Below are 23,885 nucleotides of genomic sequence, written 5' to 3' on the forward strand. Positions count from 1 at the left end.
ACGGACCGAGTGTGCGGCTACAGTCCCGTGTGTTACATGACAGGGAGGCGGGATGGTCCAAGGCCAGCAGCTTCCACGTGTGGGTGCTCCTCCGGCAGACACCGCTCTTGCAGCAGCCAGGGAGCCTACCTGGGAGGAAGAGACGCCGAGACCGGCATCCTCTTCCCTCCCAGGGCCAGCACAGTGCCTGGCCCTGGAGGATGCTGGATATTTTTAGGCGACCGTGAGTGGATTCTAGCTGGCCTGAGTAAATGGCCGGCTGAGGGGCAGATCCCCGTGTGGCTGCCCCCACGCCTGGCTCCTTCCCCCCAGGACCTCGCGGGCCCCACCCCAGCAAGCTGTGTGACATGGAGCATGTTGCATGCTCTCTGCACTCTGCTTTCCTCATCTGTGAAGTGGGACAACAGCACCAAGCTCTAAAGTTGTTTTGGTGCAGTTTTCATCTTCAGCATGGAATTTCAGTTCCTGTGCAGCCGAGAAATTCCCGACTGTTTCCACAGGAAGATCCAAAGGCAGCAGAAATGTAGCCGGCGCTCTGGCCAGTGCAGTGTGCAGACTCGTGCCACCGTGGGTCAGACCGCACTCGGGGAGGAGGTGGGGTCCCACGTGCAGTCCACAGCGTCTCCTCCTGGCTGGTTCTTTGCAGTACCCTAAAAAGAAGCACACACGGTCCCTGGAGGGCTCGGTCTGCTTGCTGGCTGGCATGTTCTTCCGGGTTGGCTTCTCAGGCCCTTGTTTCTGCCCAAATGCTTCTAACGAAGGACTCAGCAGTACACCGTCCAGACGGCATTGGCATGCCGGGGCCTTCAGGCTCTCCTGGCTGTCTGCGTCCAGGTGGAGGGCTGCCATCTGCCGGGTGGATCCTCAGCCCCTGGACACTGGGTGGGATAGTGGGGAGGCTGCTCAAGGGGCCCTTGGCTTCCGTGAGGCCACGCCCTGCGTGCTGAGTGGAGAACGAGGCTCCTGTGGAATCCTGGGGGTGCTGTGGCAGTGCAGGGATGCCAAGACCACCATGGTGGGGTGGCGAGAGGAAGGGGAGCCCACACAGACTCCTCAGGACAGTGAGGGTGATGACACCAGCAGCAAGAGACAGGAAATTGCGAGTGGGGCCACGTTTGGGGAAGTGGTGATTAAGCCATATGTTGTTGCAGGCTCTCGGGAGGACATGTAGAGACCAGGCGAAGTGAGGGCAGAGGTGGCCATGGACACGAGGATGGGACATCCCAGGGAGCGGGAACGAAACGGACCTGAAACAACAAGTGTAGCCATCAGAGTATGCATGGTGGGTTAGGCGGAGGAGCAGGTGGAGGCCAGGTTGATGGGAGGCAGAGAAGGCCAGGGAGGGTGGGGTTTCTGAGGAGGCCCACCTGACAGAGCAGCACCCTCACTTCCACAGGGGCTGCGGGCAGAGGCCAGCGGGTTGCCCCAGGTTCCGCAGAAGCCAAGGAGGGGGACTGCAGCACGTGTGTGTGTGGCGAGGTGCAGGAGCTCCACACACTGCCAAAGCTTGGGAACAGGTTTGGGCTCCAGTATAGAGGCCAGGATTAGACCAAGGGGGAAGCCGGTTCCCCTGCAAGCCTGCCTCCCCCTGGGCAGTGCGAGGGTCTCTGTCCACTTAGCTGCAGATGAATGTGAGATCTAGGTTACAGGCGAGAAAAAAGACGTCTGCTGTCTCCAGGGAAGCCTTTCTGTAAGAACAGTGAGCAGAAAGGAGAGGGAGCTGCCTGCCCCGTGGGAGGGAAGCTGGTGAGGCATGTGTCAGTGCTGTCCTGGCGGGAGGTAGGAAGAAGCAGGAGGGCAGGGGCAAACCTTGGTCCTGAGGGCAAGGAAGAGGCAGGGCAGGGACAGGTACAGGGGCACACTGGGAAGGGGGCTCCCCCGGGGCAGGGTCCGATGCCTAGAGCCTCCCCCAGCCAGGCCCCAACATTAGGTGGGCCAAAGCTAACTCTGCTGGCTTTTTAAGGACGTATTTATTGTTTGTGTACGTAAAAGGCAGAGATGGGAAGGGAGGCTGAGAGAGAGAGAAGAGAGATTAGGATTGAAATTTTCCTGCCGGCGCCACGGCTCACTTGGCTAATCCTCCACCTGCGGCGCTGGCACCCCAGGTTCTAGTCCCGGTCGGGGCACCGGATTCTGTCCCGGTTGCTCCTCTTCCAGGCCAGCTCTCTGCTGTGGCCCGGGAGTGCAGTGGAGGATGGCCCATGTGCTTGGGTCCTTGCACTTGCATGGGAGACCGGGAGGAAGCACCTGGCTCCTGGCTTTGGATCAGCACAGCACTGGCAGTGGCGGCCATTAGGCGAGTGAGCCAACGGAAGGAAGACCTTTCTGTCTCTCTTTCACTGTCTATAACTCTCTCTCTGTCTCTCTCACTCTCTCACTGTCTAACTCTGCCTGTCAAAAAAAAAAAAAAAAAAAGAATTGAGATCTTCCATCCTCTGGTTTAATCTCCAAATGCCCACCAGGAGCAAGAAGCTTGGGTCATCATCCGCTACCTTCCCAGGTTTGTTACTAGCGGGGACTGAGACAGAAATGGAGGAGCACGGACTAGAACTAACGCTCTGAGATAAGATGCAGCCCCCACATGGTGGTTTGCCACTCTACACCTTCACGCAAGCCCTAAGGCTATGCTGATTTCTTTGATGTTTACAGCATCACCAAATCTAAGGACAAGGCAAGAGACTTGGGAGATACACAGATGAAACCAAAACAGACTGTTTTAGGGAACTGACCAGTGGTAAGAACACAAAACAAGGACTCAAATAAAGGTGACAGCAAGTGGATGTCCTGCACAGCGCCCAGCAAGCCGAGTAAACGCTGGGGAAACAGAGAGCTTGTTCCCGAGTGGGGAGAGAACCATGGGTCACACATGATGTGACCAGGCTGGGAAGCCACTGTTCTGTAGACCTACATGTTCACTTGATCTCAGGTGAACCTCATGGGCAGGGAGAGCCCCCTACAGCCTTCTGAATCTGCAGGCAAATCTGACTGTCCCAGCTCAGGGGTGACTGCAGGAAGGGGTGTGAGGGTGAATATCTGACTGTCCTAGCTCAGGGATGACTGCAGGAGGGGTGTGAGGGTGAATCTCTGACTGTCCCAGCTCAGGGGTGACTACAGAAGGATGTATGAGGGTTAATCTCTGACTGTCCCAGCTCAGGGGTGACTACAGGAGGGTGTGTGAGGGTGAATCTCTGACTGTCCCAGCTCAGGAGTGACTGCAGGAGGGCGTGTGAGGGTGAATCTCTGACTGTCCCAGCTCAGGAGTGACTGCAGGATGGTGTGAGGGTGAATCTCTGACTGTCCCAGCTCAGAAGTGACTGCAGGAGGGGGTGTGAGGATGAATCTGACTGTCCCAGCTCAGGGGTGACTACAGGAGGGTGTGTGAGGGTGATCCCCTCACTGTCCCAGCTCAGGGGTGACTACAGGAGGGTGTGATGGTGATCCTCTGACTGTCCCAGCTCAGGAGTGACTGCAGGAGGATGTGAGGGTGAATCTCTGACTCTCCCAGATCGACTACAGGAGGGTGTGAGGGTGAATCTCTGACTGTTCCAGCTCAGGGGTGACTACAGGAGGATGTGAGGGTGATCCTCTGACAATCCCAGCTCAAGGATGACTGCAGGAGGGGGTGAGGGTGAATCTCTGACTGCCCCAGCTCGACTACAGGAGGGTGTGAGGGTGATCCTCTGACTGTCCCAGCTCAGGAGTGACTACAGGAGGGGGTGTGAGGGTGATTCTCTGACTGTCCCAGCTCATGGGTGACTACAGGAGGGTATGAGGGTGAATCTCTGACTGTCCCAGCTCAGGGGTGACTGCAGGAGGGTGTGAGGGTGAATCTCTGACTGTCCCAGCTCAGGGGTGACTGCAGGAGGGGTGTGAGGGTGATCCTCTGACTGTCCCAGCTCAGGGGTGACTGCAGGAGGGTGTGAGGGTGAATCTCTGACTGTCCCAGCTCAGGGGTGACTGCAGGAGGGTGTGAGGGTGAATCTCTGGCTGTTCCATCTCGAAAACAGGAGAATGTGAGGGTGAATCTCTGACTGTCCCAGCTCAGGGGTGACTGCAAGAGGGCGTGTTAGGGTAATCCTCTGACTGTCCCAGCTCAGGGGTGACTACAGGTGGGGGTGTGAGGATGAATCTCTGACTGTCCCAGCTCAGGGGTGACTGCAGGTGGGGGTGTGAGGATGAATCTCTGACTGTCCCAGCTCATGGGTGACTGCAGGAGGGTGTGAGGGTGATCCTCTGACTGTCCCAGCTCAGGGGTGACTGCAGGAGGGTGTGAGGGTGAATCTCTGACTGTTCCATCTCGAAAACAGGAGAATGTAAGGGTGAATCTCTGACTGTCCCAGCTCAGGGGTGACTGCAGGAGGGTGTGTGAGGATGAATCTCTGACTGTCCCAGCTCAGGGGTGACTGCAGGTGGGGGTGAGGGTGAATCTCTGACTGTCCCAGCTCAGTGGTGACTACAGGAGTGCCTCTAAGTGGCTGTTTTCTCTCCACCTCCTCCAGAAGGCAGCAATGTCAGGTGTTCCCTAAGGACTAGCCAGAGGGACACAGACAGGTCTGGTCACCCCTGCTGTGATAGATTTCACAGTTCCCCAGGCCGCAGCGAGCGGCACCTCCTCCCCGTGGAGCATCCATGCCCACTCTGCCACTGGTTGCTCTCACATTTTGAGAGACATAGCACTGACATTCCCGCTCAATTCACTTAATTACCAAGCACAGACTGAGTCCTGGATGCAGAGGCCTTCTCTCCGACTGCTGTGAGGGTCAGGCTTGGTTTCCTCTCCTGTCCCACCAGCCTTCCGTGACACCCACGTTTCCAAAACACAGGCCTGCAGTGAGCCAGTGACATTTCATTCAGTGTGTGTACATTGCAAATGTCTGCAATGGAAATGCTAACCTGAGCTGATCTCCCCACACGGAATGCCCCGTGCACCTCAAGAACCTAAGGAACTGATGAGAGCAGAATAGAAGTGAGCACTCTGCACGGCACTTCCTGGCTGCCAGTCCTCAGCGCTCCCCTGCAGGGCTAGTCAGGGACGCCCTTGCTTCGCTGTGCCATGTGGCACACGTCCACGTCCTGTCCTCCGGCCTCCACAGCGGCCCACCTGGCACAGCCCCCTGGGCGCGCTGCCGCCTCTTCCTTCCTGCGTGTGTGTTTCTGACCATGCCCATCCCAGATGCGCGAGCACTGTCTGTCACGCCCACCCGGCCTCTGTGAGAACAACTACAGCTCCGTGTGCTCCGACCATGTCTGTTCTAACGCTGGGCTGTTTTCTCTGCTCTCCTTGTCAAGTTCTTGCCATGCATGAAAATGTGCTCAAGTGTCCCACTCCGGGCTGCACAGGGCGCGGGCATGTAAACAGCAACAGGAACTCCCACAGAAGGTAAGCCGCCCGCGCGTCCCCAGGCGCCCGCCTCCCTGCCCGGGATGCAGAGGGTCCCCAGCGCTGCATGTGCCCACCTCCCTGCCCACGGGCGCAGACGGCCCCCAGCACACAGCTGCTGAGGGGTGCAGCTGCCCAAGGACACAAAAGTCCCCAGCAAGCTCCTCCTGCCCCGCCCTGGGGACACAGACAGTCCCCAACACGCTTCCCAGGGGGTGCCCGCCTCCCTGCCCACGGGCACAGACGGTCCCCAGCACACGGCTGCCAGGAGTGCAGCTGCCCAGGACACAGACGGCCCCCAGCACATGCCTCCCGCCCCACCCACCCAGGACACAGAGGGCCCCCAGCACATGCCTCCCGCCCCACCCACCCAGGACACAGAGGGTCCCCAGCACATGCCTCCCGCCCCACCCGCCCAGGACACAGAGGGTCCCCAGCACGTGCCTCCCGCCCCACCCGCCCAGGACACAGACGGCCCCCAGCACACAGCTGCTGGGGGTGCAGCTGCCCAGGACACAGACGGTCCCCAGCATGCGGCTGCCGGGGGGGTGCAGCTGCTCAGGTCTCCCTTTCGCAGATTGGACTCTCCTACTTGTCTCGCCCACCCTCTTGTAAAGACAGCCCCCAAAAGGTGCCACCTCGGGGCAAGTCTAAGGGGCAGAACTGAGCACTGCCCGGAACTGGTTGCGTCAGACCTGGGCTCCACTTCCCTGGGGTGAGGGGCCATCCTGGTGCTTCACCACCCCGCGGTGCCCCACCGCATGGCCAGGAATGATGACGTCCAGTAACTGGCTTCAGTTCTGGGCCACACTGAGTGCACGTCCTGGGGCCTTGTGTTTGGGGCAAGCTCCAGTCCCCTTCCAGCTCAGTGCGGGCTTCACGTGAGCGTCCAGACGCCCCCGGAGCCGTCCGTCTCTGCTTGGGGGTGGGAAGGGCTCGGCGAGCGGTTTTCTCAGCACCTGTGATGCTGCAGAAGAAGCTGCTACAGGACCAGGCTGCTCTGTGCCTGTGCGCCTGGTGGGGACACGGGCACAGCTCTGTGCCGCCAGAGGTTTCTGGTGTGTGACCAGCATGGGGAGGAGGGCTGAGAAGTGAGTAAGGGCCAGGCTCAGGGCGCAACAGGGGCAGCCTTCTGGGTGTGAGAGTTGCCCCCAGCCTCAGCCACATCAGACGTTGGAGTGAGCTGACCAGTACACGGGGTGAGCGCCTGGACAGGCCCCCACAGGAGGCCCTGGATCTCGTGGGGCAGGACTCAGCCATGGGATCTCCATCTCTGTCTTCAGCGCGCACACACTCTCCTGTCCAGACCAGGCCAAATAGTTAATTCCACAAGGCGTCTTCTCCTGGTCCTAGGGCTGTGCTTTCTCCCCACTGTCACTCCCATCATGTGGAGCAAGGGAAGGCCCTGAGGTCAGACAGAGCAGCCAGGACATGTATGGAAGCAGCCCCAAGCCCCACCATGGGGCCCAGCCAGTCAGTCACCATTCCCATGGCCACACTCTCATCTCCAGAAACACCGTGCACGCACAGTAGAATCTGCCTGACACCCTGCACTCGCTCGCATGCCCACGAGCGCACGGACTCTTGAGAGACCAGGCAGCTGTGGCCGCGGTGCAGCCGTCAGCACAGCCTGCAGGGAGCCAGCAGAATCACACACACTGAACAGACACTGCTCCTGCTCCTGCTCTACTCCATCAGGGTCACCATGGCAGGGGAGACCCGCCGGGTTCCACCTGCTGTAGGATCTTCTCATGCTGACATGAGCTGACACAGCTGGGGCTGTGCCGCTGCACCCCAAAGCCATTTGCATCACACCGACTGAATGCCCTTTCTGTATCCACAGCCTTTCAGGATGCCCGATTGCTGCAGCAGAGAAACTGGCAAAGGCCCAAGAAAAACACCAGAGCTGTGACGTGTCCAAGTCCAACCAGGCCTCCGACCGAGTCCTAAGGTACCCAGCCGAGTTCTCTTCCTGAGCTTCATGTGCGATGCACCACAGACACAGGCCTGGACATGGGCACAAGCTGTGGCTGCAGTCCACCCAGGCACACCAGGGCACAGGCACACGCGATCAGGTTGAGGCCCTTTGTGCAGCTGTGCTAGGTGTCAGACTCCGTCCCACCCCGACCTCAACCTGTGCGAGGATGAGAAGGTCCCTGCACCCCCTAGCCTCTGTTGGCCTAGGTGATTTATTTCTAATATTTGATTTATTTTTTTGACAGGCAGAGTGAGACAGAGAGAGAGACAGAGAGAAAGGTCTTCCTTTTTCCGTTGGTTCATCCCACAAGTGGCCGCTACGGCCGGCGCACTGCACTGATCCAAAGCCAGGAGCCAGGTGCTTCTCCTGGTCTCCCATGCAGGTGCAGGGCCCAAGGACCTGGGCCATCCTCCACTGCCTTCTCGGGCCACAGCAGAGAGCTGGACTGGAAGAGGGGCAACCGGGACAGGATCTGGTGCCCCGACTGGGACTAGAACCTGGGGTGCTGGCGCTACAGGCAAAGGATTAGCCTATTGAGCTGCAGCACCAGCCTGATTTATTCTTCTTTATTTGAAAGCAGAGAAAGAATCAGAGAGGTCTTGTATCCATTGATCCACTGTAAATGCCTGCAACAGCTGGGGTTGGACCAAGCCAAAGCCAGGAGCATGGACCTCCATCCAGGTCTTCCTTATGGGTGTCAGGGACCCAGGTACTTGAGCTGGGCCGTGACCTGTGGCTTGGGGTGGAAGCCGGGACTCAATTCCTGCACTGTGACAGAGACGAGGGTGTCCCACACACCGTCTGGATTGCTACACCAAAATCTCGCCCGGTGGGGGATTTTCAATAAGGGAATTGAACAAGATGTTTCTGGTTTTCCTTCTGGCCCTGATATTTCATGATTCCATGGATGCTGCATAAAAGGGAGGCTTTGAAGATTAATGAGATGCCCAAAGTAAGTTTAGCTCCCTGTGGAGGGGCCACATGGCAGCGGCCCACAGGAGGGTGCTACGCTGTGGCGGCCGGGAGCTGAGGCCCGCACCAGGGCCTCCGCGAGCTCTGCAGGAAGTGCCAGCTCCTTCTACCCCGGGTGCTGGAGCTGTGAGGAGGCGTCATCACCACCATTTGACAGCCGGAACACCTAGATGCGGAAACCAGAGGAGGGGCTTGTGAGCTCACCTTTGGGGAGGGTGATTCTCGATGTGAGGAGGAGGAAAACGCACCCCATCCCCTGATCTTCCGCCCTGGCCCTTCCCTCAGCCCCTGTCCAGGTGAAAGCCGTGTCAGTCATCACACGGTCCACCTCGCTCCTTGTCTCTGCGGAAATGGGAGTTGTCCTCCACACATCTGTGCTGTCCTGCTGGGTGCCTGTCCTCCAGCACGGAGGCTGCTCCCCACTCGCACTGTTGGAGAGGAGCAGTAACTAACGTGTCCCAGGGAGTAGCATTTGACTTCTGCCAGATGATTTCTTTGAGATAAACCTCCTCATGGAGCAAACCACCAGGCGTGCAGCATGAGTGTCTTTCTGACTCTGCTGTGTTTATTTCACGGCATTCTTAAAGTATTTTTACTCTCCCCTTCATTAAAAAGTTAAAATAATTATAGAAAATCAGCAATATTTGATAAAGAAAAAATAAGAAAATAAAAGCCATACATGTTCCTGCCTTTGAGAGATAATCCCTAAATAAATGCTGGCTTGTGTGCCTCTAGATTTTTCTGTGTGTGGGTCTGCCCAGTATACATCATGGCCAATGTGCCGCCTGTCTTACGGTTTCCCCTTCACAATCTCTCACCCATTTTACAGATGATATCACTGAATAGTGAGCAAATAACAGGGCCTTCTCCCTCTCCATCCCCCAACCCACGGTCAGTTATATCAGCATAAAAATCACCGCCACCATCCCTCACCTCAGCCCCTCAAAAGTAACCCCTCTGGGTCTCGTGTGATTCGGAAAGGGACGGTTATTGACAGGAAGTTCTGCAGAGTGGGAGGGAACTCTGTTGCCAGGGGTTTTATAAAGTCTCCTCAGCCTACTGTACCCAGAGCCTAGGAAGCTGAGCCCTCCCTGGAGTCCCCAGGTGCCGTGCAGGCACTGAGCCTGGGTGTGGTCCAGTGGTCCCCGGCTTCCGGAAGCAGAGGCGACATGTGTGCTTGCAGATTCCACCCTGTTCACACACAAGTCCCCATCCTACCGCCACGCCTAACGCAGCCCTTTTCACAGCTTAGCTTAGCCCAGCGTGCTTCCACTGTGCTGAGGCAGTGAGGGCTGCGTTAGCCTCCAGCCAGAGAGGAGCCTTCTGCAGGTGCAGGTACCGCGGGCTGCTGGGGAGCCGGGGTGCACCCCACTCCAGCTGCTCGGAGCCAACTGGGCAGTGAAGCCTGGTCGGCCGCCGCCAGGGCGGGTGCTGCAAGCAGTGTGGAGCCTCTCCTGGAGGGCGCTTGTACATTCTGCCCCTGCAGAGGCCACACCCAAGTACCAGGTGCGAACACCCGGAGCACAGAGTCTGTCCCCACAGTGTCCCCACGCAGGGCTACCCCTCAGTAGGTGAGGAAAGAGGCAGGAAGGAAGGAAAGAAAAAAAAACTTCAGTCACTTAACTAGTAAAGGAAAAAAAAAACAAAACAAAAACCACCAGCTCTTTAGAGAAATTGTCCACAGGAAGCTGAGTGCTGCGCTGTGCTCACTCCACATGCCCAGGCCACACCTCCCTCCCCGCCTCCCTCTGTCAGAGCCCTGCCTGCCATCGGGAGCCTCTCCTGCTTCCCCCTGATGCTAATGTGTCCCAGGCATGGGGAGGCTGCTTCTGCAGGCCCAATCCCTTCCTGCTGCCCCAGGACACCCTTAGCTTGCCCTCCTCTCCGCTTTAGATGTCAAAGTTCCTTTGCCTCTAGTGCTTGGCCACCCACATCCAATATTAAAATCACTGTATGTCCATCAAACTGAAGCCAGTTGAGAAAGAGACCCCATTCTGCTCTTCGTGAATCCTGTCCCAGTGCCTTCGCAACCATTAGCGACCGGTGCGTTAGCCCTCTTCCGTCGCGCGCGTGCAGATGACCCGCACAGCCAGAGGGGCACGGGCTCTCGAAAGAAGAGGACTGCAGAGAAAGTGCCTTCACTCAGACACGCCAGCAAATTCAGTTAGCGAAGGAAAAGACAAAACCTTAGATTAGTGCCCCCAGGAAGAAGCAGTCGGGATCACGGTACACAGATCTATTGTCAAAGAGCGTTTTCCACCCCCACGCTACACTTCTTACGTGTAAGTGTTAAAACTTCATACATCGGCTAGAATTTCACACCTGTGCTTGAGGTACCAGCGGTATTTGCAGATTGGACACTAGTAATCAGGATATGAGCTCTTCCTCAAAATCATTGTCTTCTACAGATCGACTAGGAACTAACACTAATACCGACACTAAAAACTCAGCCTTCATCAAATCTTTGAATACGTTTTACATAATCTAGAAAAACCAAGAATCATTGGGAAACTCTCTGTCCCTGGAATTCGGTATTCAAGAATGGTGATGTGAAAATATCTAGAAGTATTTTTATGGATTTGTTATCCTGAGAAAAGTACAAGATTATAGAATCCATGTTTATGTCTGTCTGTCTGTAAGTGTGTAAAGAGTATAACAGAACACTCTGCAAAATTATTTCGAATCAAGTCTGTGAATTCCACTTACCAGAAAGATGATGGGCAGGCGTTGGGCTCAGCAGCTTAGCTGCCACTTGGGATGGCTGCATCCTAATCAGTGCCTGGGATCAAGCCCCGTGTCCCTCTCGGACCCCGCTGCCCGCCACCGTGCACCGGGGAGGCAGCCAGCAGGTGATGGCTCAAACACTCAACTTCCCGCCACCCTCGTGGGAGACCCAGATGGAGCTCCTGGGTCCTGGCTTTGGCCTGGCCCAGCCCTGGCTGTTGCAGGCATTTGGGGAGTGGACCAGCAGATGGAAGACCTTTCTGTCTAACTCTCCCTGTATCTCTGGTATTCAAATAAAACAAACAGATAAATAAAATTAAATAAAATTAATAGGTAAGCTTGTTGCTGGGCATGTATACACAAGACAGTATTGAGTACCTGTCAATAGGAAACAGTTGGATGCTCTTCCGTTTAACTTTGTTGTTTTAAAGTCTGAAACAAAATACCTGCTAAGTAAAAATATCGAGAGTATATTTTGATTTCGACAAGTATATTAGCAGCTGTTCCAGTTCATTGTCCGGCTGAATACTCACTGCTGCAGTCTAATCTCCATCTCCATCTACTTCCCTGACCACCCCTGTTTCTTTATTTCCTCTTATTTTTGTAAGGGAGATTTCTGACTGGCTCGTATTGCATTTGTGTGTGATTCTGCTCCCAGGAGCCAACGCGAAGAAACACGGGGGTCTGTAGTCACACCTCCCGAACCTTTCAGAAGAAAAAAAGACGTCTAAATATTTTGTTTCTTGTTCTTTTTGTTGACAGACAATGTATGTCATGCCATATAATGAGCAGGTTCTTAGTCTGCACAAAAACTGTGCTTTTGGTGGCGTTTCCGACCCTCGGTGCATTTGAGAATCAGATGCCTTGTGGAGCTGAGAGCGGGTCAGCAGCTGCGTTGTCTTGTTCCCTTCCAGGCCCATGTGCTTCGTAAAGCAGCTGGAGATCCCCCAGTACGGCTACAGAAACAATGTGCCCACCACCACGCCGCGCTCCAACCTGGCCAAGGAGCTGGAGAAATATTCCAAGACTTCGTTTGAATACAACAGTTACGACAACCATACTTATGGCAAGAGAGCCATAGCTCCCAAGGTGCAAACCAGGGATTTGTCCCCCAAAGGATATGACGATGGTAGGAGGTGCACACTCTTATACATGAGAGACCATTGCCATTGCTGATGTTGTTGTTGTGTATATCCATGTCCTGCACAGTGCTCCCTCGGTGTGCTCCCGGCACCGCCCCTGGCAGGTCCCAGGAAGGGGCCGTGGTCTCCCTCAGCAGTTCTGAAGCAGTGTGTTGGGGCTGTGGCTGGACGTGCAGATGGAAGCCGTGGACGCGTTCCTAGGCCAGCGTCTGTCTAACGAATGTCTTTTAATAGATGGCCCCAGAGAGGCAGCGCAGCGAGAGCCAGCGGTCCAGGCCCACAGGTCTTGGCCTTGTGGAGCAGCTCTGCCTCAGTCCTGGATGCAGCTTAGCCCCTCTGGGGAGATTTGGCCTGAGGTTCTCAGACCCAGGCTGCCCCAGGCCGACTCAGCCGGAACCACAGGGACGTCCCCGTGCCATGGCGTTTCTGCCGTGCAAGCACAGGTGGCCGCTGCCATCTCACCAACCTCTTTAGGGCTGGCCAAGGACCTTGAGTTCTCGTCTGGCGGGGGCAGTGGAGTGGGAGGCAAGCGGGGGTAGTGGCTGCCAGACACGAAGCAGACTAGCCAGTGTAGAGCTTGCCGTGTGTGAACACACACCGTGTGCCCCGGAGAGGGTCATCTACGGTTCCCGGGCGGCTCTCAGCAGCCAGGACTCGAAGTTCTTGGTCCGGGTGATTCTAAAGTCTTGTCTGTGTGCCCTCCTGCAGAGAGAAGGGGCAGGTCGCTCAAGACTTTCCAGCTTCTTAATTAAAATCACAACTCATACACCAAAAAGCTTACATTGGATGCATGGGAAATTCTGAGATGTTTTTACAATTTAGTACAAGTTTTTGCACATATTTCTAAGCTATGCTATTTCTTAATAACAGTTCATTTGTTTACTGAACGGGATTTAACATTTCTTGGACATATCCTATATTCATTCTCCTTATATATCAGTTCCTAATATTAAGAAACATACATACACATGGAAGACAGGAGCGATTGTAAGGTATAATAGAAACCATCACTTGGGGTTTGTTCTACTGTTTCTGCAGTAATAAGAACTCGCCAGTTTCAGGTTCTGTTATTTCAAGGATGCCCATGAAGGATCAGAAGACGATAACTCCACATAACTGAGATTCTGTTCGTGTGATTTCCAGGTCATTGGCATTTTGTGATGGTTTAGTAAACTGCTTCATTAGATGGCCATTGTGCATCTGTTTTGAGGTGGTGGTTCCATGTGGCCTAATGTGGCCCAGTGCTCCATGTGGCCTAATTCCACTGACCTTGCTGTTGCCCCCCACACCCGCTCGGGGTGAAGGATGCAACTGGGAGAGGCTGGGGTCTTTGAGCACACATCCAGTGCCCTGCCCTTGGTGGACTAGAAGCCAGGCCACCCCTTGCAGACTGTGTGACCCTGGACAGACTGACCTTCCTGGCCCAGCCTCGGGAGCAGTCAGGAGCAGGAGCCCCACGCCACTGACCTCACAGGCTGCTGTGAAGGCCGGTGGGCCACAGTGGTGTGCACTGGGCCAGCTGTACAGAGACGAAGGAATGCACGGTAGCTGCTGGTGTCCATTCTCATGAGCTCAGGAGGCGCAGCAGTGCAGGCTGGCCATCCTTCCACTGACCCTCGAGAAAGCAAGAGTTGGAGCAGCCAGGGTCACAGGAAGGCAAGGCGACATGAAACACAGCTGAGAAGACGAGCTGACAGACTCCGTGTCCACAGACGGACCCAGCAGATGCCAGTGGCACGCAGGGGAGTGTCCATGAGGACGAGGTGGCCTGGGCCAGGCTGTCGCACATCTGTCCTGTACCTGTGCACCAGCTGCTAGATGCTGAGTGATGGCTTCTTCTCCAAGCCTTGCTCAGGTGTCCAGAGAACCAAGTCGTCCCTCCTTAAGTAGAGCAGAGAAATGAGCCTGTTGTAGGAGGCAGAGTAGTTGTGATGGAAAGTGCAAGGCCTTGGACCTGCAGAGGAGCAGCCTAGTTTTGGGGTGCCATCCCGGGAATCACACTGGGATCAGAAACACTTGGAAACCTTTGTCAGCCACCAGCAGCCTCCCAGGCACCACACCAGCTGCTCATTCTCTATGTATCTCCTCTATCTGCCTGCCTGTCTGTGCATCTGCCTGTCTATGCATCTGGGACTCTCTTCTTTTCCTCTGGATAGTAAGAATCAAAGAATGGATGAGAAATAAACACCAGACAGTGAAACACACATACACCAACACACCAGGAAATCAGGTCCATTCTGCCTGGAAGAATTAGCATGAGCTTTACCAGAGTAAAGATGTCAGATGTGATCTTGAAGTTTGAGTGGGCGTTACGTGAAGGCAGGTGTATCCGTGTGCTGGTGAGGGAAGCCGGGAGCCAGGAGGCTGGACTCGAGCTTTGTGAGGAGGAGAAGGAAGGCTTCCACATCGTGTCCACACAGAGGAGTTGGGGGCCTCCTGTGGGAAGCAGAATCCATGAGGGCTGACAAGGAGGGGAGGGGACACGGCATCCCCTGGCTCGAGGACCCTGCCCACTTCCAGGACCCAGGTCTGCAGGTCCCCTAGGCTGGCCTTCGTATTTCTGAGTTGCTGGCAGGGAAACTGAAGTTGGAAGTGTGGTTGTGGCTTGTGAACTCGGTGCAGTCCGAATGCCTGTAAGTGAAGTGTTCCTGGCTCATAAGCAGCCCCTCTCAGCAGGTCAGAGCTGCCCCTGCCTGGTCTCAGTGGCCCCAGCAGTAACCACATTCCCAGAGCCTGACACACTTACTAGGAGGGCCTCTGAAGGAAATGCTGCCTGCCCTTGTCCAGGCCACGTCTGCCTGCACCTCCCGGTAGTAAGCCACCGCCCCAGAGTTTGCCGACCAGAGGTGCCCCCTGCACCAAGGTGTCTGACCAATGCCTGCTCCTGGCGGCCCATCCATGTACTGCGTGGATGCTCCCTGCAGGGTGTAACCCACACTCTGCGTTTCATCTCCAGCTAATCTTGTGGGAAAACGCCTGGTCCGTGCATCTCTGTAAGCTCCTGGTGGGCAGGAAGCTTTGTTCTCTCTCACCCAGACCTGCGATGCCGGCTGGGCCCTTGGTAGCTGTGAGGAGGAGCCTTCTCACTGACTGACTGGCTTCAGGTACTGGGAGCAGTGACTTGTGCATATCTAACAGGGTGTTCTTACAAGGAAGCACCTGTTTTTCAAGTGCTATTCTGCATTCCTATTTTAACTTGGTGGTGGTGAAGCTATGTGAAAACCATAAGAGCCTGTGCTGTGGGTTGTGATGAGGGAGTCAGTGGAATTAAGACTAAAGGTGATCAGGTCCCAGCTGTTGGAAGACTTCATGATATGCCTCTTGCTTGTATCTATTTTGCCTGGTTTTCATGGAAATGCAGGATTGCACACACATTCATTGCTTCCTACAGGGAAATTCTAACACATAAGGACATGATCCTCTCCAAGAGAAGGAGACATACACGTCACAGGAGGAGCAGGCTGACAAGAAGGTCTGGTTAGAAGGTTCTGTTTGTGGCTTGGAGCGCAGTGGGTCCCGCAGAGCCCTCTGCTTCCCCCTCCTGCGATGCAGGCCAGAGGACCTGCTGGGCTGCTCAGGCTGTTGGTCCATGGTGGCCCTAGAGTGAACTGGCTGCACTTCCCATAACACTGAGATCTGAGTGCTTGCCGTTAGCCATCCTTGTCTACTGACTGGTGCTAAGCCACTTCCCTAGAATGAGCTTTGTTCGCTAAAGGAGACAGGAAGTGCATTCTGTCCCTGTGAAGCCACTCTCCCCTGACAAGTCAGCACTCCATCTGCAGTCATGGGGGAGGAAGGAGGAGGCGGCCCCATGCCCCCAGTGCCCGCTGCTCTGCAGCACCCACAGCAGGGCTAAGTGTCTGGAATGATACTGACACTAAGGGCTCATCTCCCTCGACAGCCTGCCCATCCTGAGGGACTTAGAGTGCAGACAGCAGGCACTCCTGTTTTTGTTTTGGAAAACACTTAGTAAGAGGATACATGAAAGTAAGTAAATGCCAAAGCACGTGGAGGGATCCTTGGCAGCCCTGCCACCTGCTGGGTTCTGCACTCTGCACTCAGCCTATTCCAGACGTGGCACCTTGTGAGTTCAACATGTGGGTGGAAGAGAAGAGAAAGAGAAGAGGAGAAACTGCAGTCTTGTTAGATTCCTTTGAGTGAATTCTGGGCACAGAGAGGTAGCCTGCCTCACAGACCCAATTCCCGGGCACCTCGGGCCGTCCATACCTGTGAGGTGGAGAGCCCTGTGAGCCCAGCGGGCAGGGCCTTGCTCGCTCCTCACACTTCCTGTTGCCCACCATGCTGGGTGGAGCTGGTGTCTGCCTCACCACCCACCTGTGGTAGCTCCTTGCTGACACTGTTCCTTGTACTTTTTCTCAGAGATTGCAAAGCAAAACTCACTTATCTTAGTGATACAAACACTTCCTTTGTTCTGCCCTGAACCAGTGGCAGCCCCCATCCGTTAGGAAAAAGACCTCTCATACTAAGCACGATGTCATTTCCTTGCTACTTTTATATCCCTTGTTTTCAATAAGGTTTTAAAAGGTGGAGACCACAGACTTTGGTCCACACCCAGGTGACCAGCTGCAGTCAGAGGGTCTGTGTAGCTCCTGGTGCCCACTGGGCAGACCTTGGGCCCTTCCTGGGCCCTGGCAAAGTCTGTGCTCAGACCAGCAGCCATGGCCCACCTGGACCCTGCAGCCATGGCCCTCCTGGACCCTGCAGCCATGGCCTGCCTGGCCCCTCCCCTGTAGCCATGGCCCGCCTGGACCCTGCAGTCGCCACTCAGCAAAGGCCCAGTCACAGCGCTTGAGAGGAAGGCAGGCAGCCACATCACCGGCTGTGGGAACTATTCCTGTGGCTCAGTGGTGTGGGGGCCATCACAGGATGTCACACTGTGTGCAGGTTGCTCGGGTACTGCGTGGGTTGTGTGCATCTGAACTTAGCCCTGGGGCACGCAGCAGAACCTGGGTGTGACCTGGTATTCGCAGCTTTTGGCAGGGGCTGGGACCAGACAGGGTGGCTGTCTCTGGCCCTGGGCTCCTCTGGCTTGTCCTGAGCATGCTCCTGGTCTTTATGTCCTGAGAGTGCCAAAATGGAAACCCACAGCCATGGCTGACTGGGTCCTCCCCTCAGGTTGAATCCAGTGCTTTGGGGTAGCTTCTCGGCATAGCTCCTGCTGCCCCCGTCAGCAGCGTGTGGGGTGGCCATTTCATTTCCTTCTTCCCTCTCTTTGGGAGGAAGTCAGGCCCCAGATCCAGAGCTGCCAGTGTCACAGCACAGGAACCCTGCCCTCCCAGCAGGAGATGTGGCTGAGGCTCCAGCAGCACCACCCACTTGGAGCTTTGCCCATGAAGACCAGGGCAGCCCGAGCACAGGCAGACCTAGGCCACGTTTGTCTTGGCACAGCTGCCCATCCCTTCAGCGGCTTCTCCTGGCATGGGAAGGAGCTGGGTGGCTCTGGAAAGAAGGTGCTGACTGACTGGAGTGACTGGCACAGGGCGAGGACTGGGAGAGAGAGGCCTGTGCCCCAGGCTCTCCTCCGCGTCACTCTCCCCACTGGGTTCAGGGTGAAATACCTGGCCCCTGAGCAAACAGCTGAGCTGCAGTCCCGACTGACAGTGATGATCCTGGGGCAGAAGGGCCCGTCCTCAGCAGCCAGCCACCCAGACACCGGTCTGTGCGCTAGAGGGGACTGGAAACCGTTCTTAGAAACGGTCCCTGGAGGGAACTGGAAACCGTTCTTAGAAACGGTCCCTGGAGGGAACCGGAAACAGTTCTGAGGAAGGCCCTGGCTCCTGAGGGCCCGTGAGCTGTGTGGGGTGCTGCTCAGGGAGGATGGAGAACACAGCGAGTAGCTCCGGCCAGGTGGGCGAGGGCCTGTCGCTCCAGCCGGGTGGCCGCTGCCTGGCTTGCCTGTGCCTGCAGGAGTGGGGCTCGTGTTGGAATTACAGGACAGTGGAAGCGGGAGTTGTCTGGGCTGTGTGCCGGCCACAAGTCCACACCCCACAGCCCATGGTGCCCGCAGGCCTGGCAGTGGCTCCCAGGCACCCTGAGAATCTGGGTCACCCGCATGGGGACACTGAATTCCACTTGGTCACTGCACCCCTCCCAGCTGGGGAGCACTGCTCAGGCTGCGTCCTGGGGCTGCACTAGGCTGGAGCAGCCAGCACGCCCCTGCCTGCTCACCTGCTCTCAGTAGGTGACTGGCACGCAGTGTGTGGCCTGTGTGAGAGACCCGCATGTCCTCTGGCAGGGCCAGCCCCGCCCTGCTCACCCAAACACGTGCAAGGTCAAAAGGGAAAGGAGTCCAGGGCGGAGAATCCTTCCCTCTGGATAAGCCCCCTCCCCGCACTGTGTGTCTAAACGGGATGGGGGCGGAGGGGCTCTGCTGTGTGTCCGCTGTGCCCTGGGCCGGCAGTCAGCCCTGTCTGTGTCCTGCAGCCAAGCGGTACTGCAAGAACCCCAGCCCCAGCAGCAGCAGCAGCAGCAGCTACGCGCCCAGCAGCGGCAGCCTGAGTTGCGGCGGCGGCAGCAGCGCCAGCAGCACGTGCAGCAAGAGCAGCTTCGACTACACGCACGACATGGAGGCAGCGCACATGGCGGCCACGGCCATCCTCAACCTGTCCACGCGCTGCCGAGAGATGCCTCAGAACCTGTCCACCAAGCCACAGGACCTGTGTGCCACACGGGTACGCGCACCGGGGCGGGTGGGCACCACAGTGTGGCTCAGTGCAGCCCTGGAAGCAGGGCACCAGCAAGGGGCGCGCACAGGAACAGTGAGCGTGGGCGGCTCAGAGCAGCCGGCTAGCACGTGGGCCTCGTCAGGAGGGAGCCCTGGCCCTGCTGCCTTAGCGGCAGCAGCCGACCCTGCCCCTCTGGCTCTGTGAGCAAAGGGCAGCCCAGGGGAAGGACTGCCCGCCCGTTGTTTCCTTACACTCAGCTTGATTGTGCTGGAGCTCGAGGGCCGGAGACCGGAGAGGAGCTCCCCGCGGCGGCCACCTGGTGGCGGGAGCAAGCGGGCGGCATGGGCAGCTGCACCCCCTCTCCTGCAGCACCAGGGCCCCAGGTCGCCAGCGTTTGCAGTCGCTCTGTTGCTGACTCCTGAGCAGGGGACATCGAAATGGGCAGGGCTGCAAAGCGGAGGCTGGCGCGAAAGAGCGCTGTGGCCGGAGTGGACAGACAGTGCCCCTCCGGGGCTTTTCCTCCAAGTAGAATGGAGTCTGAGAGAATCAGTGAGCCTTCACCGGGGGTCACGCTGTCCGAGTGTTGGTGTGTGGTGCATGGTGTGTCCGGGGTAACAGCCTGGGGCCGCTCGGGACGGTCTGGGCCTGCTGGCTCCGTGTCCCACCCTCTGCCCCAGCGCAGCCTGGCCTGTTCAAGGCTTACTCAAGGAAACCCCACCCCGTTTCTGTCTCGGGGCTAGTTGAGGAAAGCCAGGGTCAGTCCCTGATCACCTGCGCCCATCTCGGGTTCTGGAGTGTGACTCCGCCTCCTGGCTTACACGGCGGGGTTCTCTCTGCCCCTCCCTCCTCATCCTCCCCCGTAGTTCGGACATGTTAGCGTCGGCGCTGACCCAGGGAGAGTGCTAAGCTGATGCAGGAGCACAATCCAGAGGACTTCCGAAAGCTCCTGGAAGTTAAAACACAGGTTTAGCTTGGCGTGAAAACTTAGGAATCTATGCATGGTTTTTAAATAATATGCATTTTCTATGAACTCCCTGAAGGTTCCTTGTGTACATGGATTTCAAAAAAAAGTACCAAAATAAAGCTTTTAATTCCACCTCCCATGAACTTTTTGAAATTCCCATATGTGCACATTCTTGCTCTCAGGTATTTAGCCTGGGAAGAGCTTGAATTAAGCTTTTGCCCAGGTTCATTTCTAAAAAGCAGAAATAGCTTGGAAAAGAGGGAAAGAGGATGGATGGATCATGGACGAATGAATTGGTGGGTGGATGGATGAACAGATTGACAAGTGCATGGATGGGTAGACGGATGAGTGGGAGTGGATAGAACAGTGCACAGATGGAGGGCGGGTAGGTGGTGGGCACGTGGACAGATTGGCGGGTAGACAGATGGGTGAGTGGGAGAGGACAGACAGAGGAGTGCACAGATGGGAAGGTGGGTGGTGCATGGACACTGGACAGATCGGTGGGTGGGTGGGTGGACAGATGGGTGAGTGGGAGTGGATAGAACAGTGCACAGATGGGTGGTGGGCACGTGGACAGATTGGCTGGTGGACAGATGGGTGAGTGGGAGAGGACAGACAGGAGTGCACAGATGGGAAGACAGGTGGTGCGTGGATGCTGGACAGATCGGTGGGTGGGTGGGTGGACAGATGGGTGAGTGGGAGAGGACAGACAGATGAGTGCACAGATGGGAAGACCAGTGGTGCATGGGCACTGGACAGATCGGTGGGTGGGTGGGTGGACAGATGGGTGAGTGGGAGAGGACAGACAGAGGAGTGCACAGATGGGAAGGCGGGTGGTGCCTGGACACTGGACAGATGGGCGGGTGGGAACGTGGATCTTCTGAGGATTTGCAGCTACCCTGGGCTGGCGCCGATGCACCTGCAGACCCCGTGTTCACCTCGAGATGCAGTGAGGGATCCCCCGTGGGAAGGCAAGACCGCGGCCTGGGTTGGGAAGGCGGCTGCGGGACCTCAGGCCAAGTGGAGCCCCTGTCTTTGTGTCTGCAGAACCCCGATGTGGAGGTGGATGAGAACGGGACCCTGGACCTCAGCATGAACAAGCAGAGGCCGCGGGACGGCTGCTGCCCCATCCTGACCCCCCTGGAGCCCATGTCCCCTCAGCAGCAGGCTGTGATGAGCTCCCGGTGTTTCCCCCTGAGCGAGGGCGACTGCTGGGACCTGCCTGTGGACTACACCAAAATGAAGCCCCGGAGGGTAGACGAGGAGGATTCCAAAGAGATCACCGTAAGTCCCTCCGCACGCAGCCTGCAGGGCGGCGCCTGTGCCGGCTCAGGAAGGCACTGCCCCTGTGCTCCCCGCCCCTGGGGACGCCTGGGTGCAGCTGACGGGCCCAGGAGAGACGAGACTGACGTGGATCTGAGCGAAACAAACCCCTGATTCTTTTCCGTGATGGAGTTTGCTTCCTGGCAAGGCTGTTTTGTTCTACATACCTTCTCCGAGAAAGGGTGTGGGCAGCATGGGAGCTCGCTCTGTGGGTGCTCTGGGACAGCCCCGGGGATCCCTCACAGGTGGAGGATGGGGACCGGGCCCCAGGTTCTCAGCCGGTGCTCTGTGTGCTGTTACTGGCTGCCCCCTCGGGGTGGAAGGCGCCGGCCTTCTCTAGAGGTGGAGAGCTCACGGGGCATGCGCCGCCTGCTAACCCACCGCAGCGCCGTCTCCGGGATCTCTGCTGATGGCGGCGTTACTAAGACACCTGACACCAGATTTTTAAAATAGTTGCAAACTAAAAATTCAAGTTATTAAAATAGATCTGACTGTTTTTAGGCAAAGAAAATTCTTTTTTTTTTTCTTTACTGGACTGATTTTTTTTCTGATTTTTTCTTTCTGATTTTCAGAATGTTCAAATCTGAAAATTATGGCATCTTTATTGACTGGAAAATGAGCATATTTTAGTACAAAATGGAGGCCCCCATCAAAGCAACAAAGTCTCACAGAGGCAAGGAGCCATGGAGGGGGAGGGGAAACCCTGGGCTCCATGCAGGGACTGGCAAGAGGCGCCTGCTCTAAGCCTATTCCGTTGATTCTTCAAGTTGACTTCAGTATCCAAGCACTGTGTAATCGCAGTTGCATGCTGTATGTCTGTGCTTCTCTCGTTCGGTGTGGTTACTACCAGATAAGCCATGAAAGTACGTTCTTTAGTTAAAATTGAGGCCTCAAACCAGACTCAGGTCAGACCTGCCCATGTGGCTGCAGGGTCAGGAAGCAGGTGCGAGTGCTGCCACCTGCAGGCACGTCCAGGTCACTGCAACCTCTCCTTAGCGAAAGCATGAATGCTGGGTGATCCTTTAAAAGGACAGCGTTAACTTAGTGGGCCTTCCTTCGCCTCACATCTTCAGCGCACACGTATGCAACATATTTTTAGCAGTTGGCAAAATCTCGTAAGATACTTGTAGGTGTAGCACTTAACGAACTTTTCAGATCGGCATAGAATCAAGGTGTCACCTAAGGCAGCCTGTGAGTGTTGGGTGACAAAGCCTGCGTTGGAAGTGGTCTCTGTGGCCGCAGGCCGTTTATGTGCCCTGGGTGAAGATGGCTAGCGGGGACTGATTAAGGTCCCTGCCCACCGTCAGGCGACCGTGCTGGAGAGCTGAGGGCAGGGTCGAAAGGTCCAGTTTGTGTTTCACCAGGGCGTTTGGTGAGGACAGAGGTGTACAGCATATTACGGGTCAAGCAGGCGGAGGCCGATGCCTGAGTGGGCCGGCACCTGGCTGCCCTCTCTCAACCTGTGCTTTATCTGCAGCCAGAAGACTTGGACCCGTTCCAGGAGGCCCTGGAGGAGAGGAGGTACCCCGGGGAGGTGACCATCCCGAGTCCCAAGCCCAAGTACCCCCAGTGCAAGGAGAGCAAAAAGGACTTGATAACGTAAGCATGACGTGAGGTGGGAGTGGCTCTTCCGCCCCTTCTGGCTAGTTAAAGACCGGATCTGCACCTGCCTTGCGTGTGAGCATGCGACATCGCAGCCCCAACTGTCTGGAGCTGCGGCGGTCGAGCAGGAGGAGGAGCTGACCGTGGACTTGCTTGTCTGACCGCTGCTCCTGTGCGTTTTGCAGCTTTTCTTCCGGTGCTTAAATCCCCTCGCAGACATTGCAGCTAAACTGGAAACAATGAAACTTTTTTAAAAGTTTTTTTTTAAAAAAAAAAAGAAAAAGAAAAAAGCATACTTACTATTTTGGCTGTTTTTGTTTTTGTTTGGTGGCAGATGTCCAACTCCAGGGTGTGATGGGAGTGGTCATGTGACCGGTAATTACGCCTCACATAGAAGGTGTGCCTTCCTTTTCTCATGGTGGATTCTGTCTTTCCAGTTTATTGTTTTCAGCTTACCTCAACAATGCTGTCAAAGTAGAACTGTTCAATTCTGTGTCAGCCCCTAAGTGCTATATGTTGACCTTCAAAAGCATGCCAATTTGTGTGTTGTATGATGTCTTTTTATTCTTAAAACAAGCTACATAAATTCACAAAATCCTTTCAAACTTTTAAACCAAAGAGCACAGATATTTTATTTCTAAAAAGTATTTATTAGCAGCAATGCTTCCTTAAATTTTTCTTTGAACATGTTCAGAGTGAATCATCCCTAAAAATTCAATATACAGCACTTGCCCCATTGCACTTCCGCATTCAGCTTTTTGGTTTCAACCTTCATGTGTGTGGTTTGGGAGGCGGTGCTGCGCAGCGGCCGACTCACCTGCCTCTCCTGGCCTGTCTTGCAGTCTGTCTGGATGCCCACTGGCGGACAAAAGCATCCGAAGCATGCTGGCCACCAGTTCACAAGAACTCAAGTAAGCGCTCCTGGAAATCATTCTCTTCTAAAGCTGTTCACTCCCTGGTTCGCAAAAAGTGTGGGCTTGAAAAGAGACGTGTCTTTTTACGAAATCACCTGTGCACCTCGGTGCCTTGAGTCCGTGGGGTTGGTCCTGGGTCTGGGCCACCCCTTCTGCCTTTGTCCCCAGTGTTTGTCAAAACCCAGTTCTTTCCCATCAGA

At 56.0% G+C, this 23,885-nt stretch overlaps 1 protein-coding gene across 22 annotated transcripts in view; it reads left to right on the plus strand.

Annotated features, from left to right (window-relative positions):
• The window catches only part of MYT1L (myelin transcription factor 1 like), a 440,164-nt gene that overhangs the window by 343,638 nt on the left and 72,641 nt on the right, over positions 1 to 23,885 (plus strand). For 14 of the 22 annotated variants that reach the window (XR_011386785.1, XM_051838143.2, XM_051838145.2 and 11 more), the window contains 8 exons: positions 5,290 to 5,380; positions 7,224 to 7,331; positions 11,969 to 12,183; positions 18,641 to 18,888; positions 20,894 to 21,130; positions 22,647 to 22,768; positions 23,106 to 23,168; positions 23,614 to 23,682. Coding sequence is in view for 20 of the 22 variants with exons in the window: in XM_051838143.2 (XP_051694103.1) it covers positions 5,290 to 5,380; positions 7,224 to 7,331; positions 11,969 to 12,183; positions 18,641 to 18,888; positions 20,894 to 21,130; positions 22,647 to 22,768; positions 23,106 to 23,168; positions 23,614 to 23,682 (1,153 nt within the window). In the remaining 2 variants the exon portion in view is untranslated. The remainder of the gene's footprint in view (positions 1 to 5,289; positions 5,381 to 7,223; positions 7,332 to 11,968; positions 12,184 to 18,640; positions 18,889 to 20,893; positions 21,131 to 22,646; positions 22,769 to 23,105; positions 23,169 to 23,613; positions 23,683 to 23,885) is intronic. The other 8 variants (XR_011386786.1, XM_070069485.1, XM_070069475.1 and 5 more) reach the window with 1 other exon arrangement.

Source organism: Oryctolagus cuniculus, chromosome 2 (assembly GCF_964237555.1).
Source record: "Oryctolagus cuniculus chromosome 2, mOryCun1.1, whole genome shotgun sequence".
Taxonomy (NCBI): Eukaryota; Metazoa; Chordata; class Mammalia; order Lagomorpha; family Leporidae; genus Oryctolagus; species Oryctolagus cuniculus.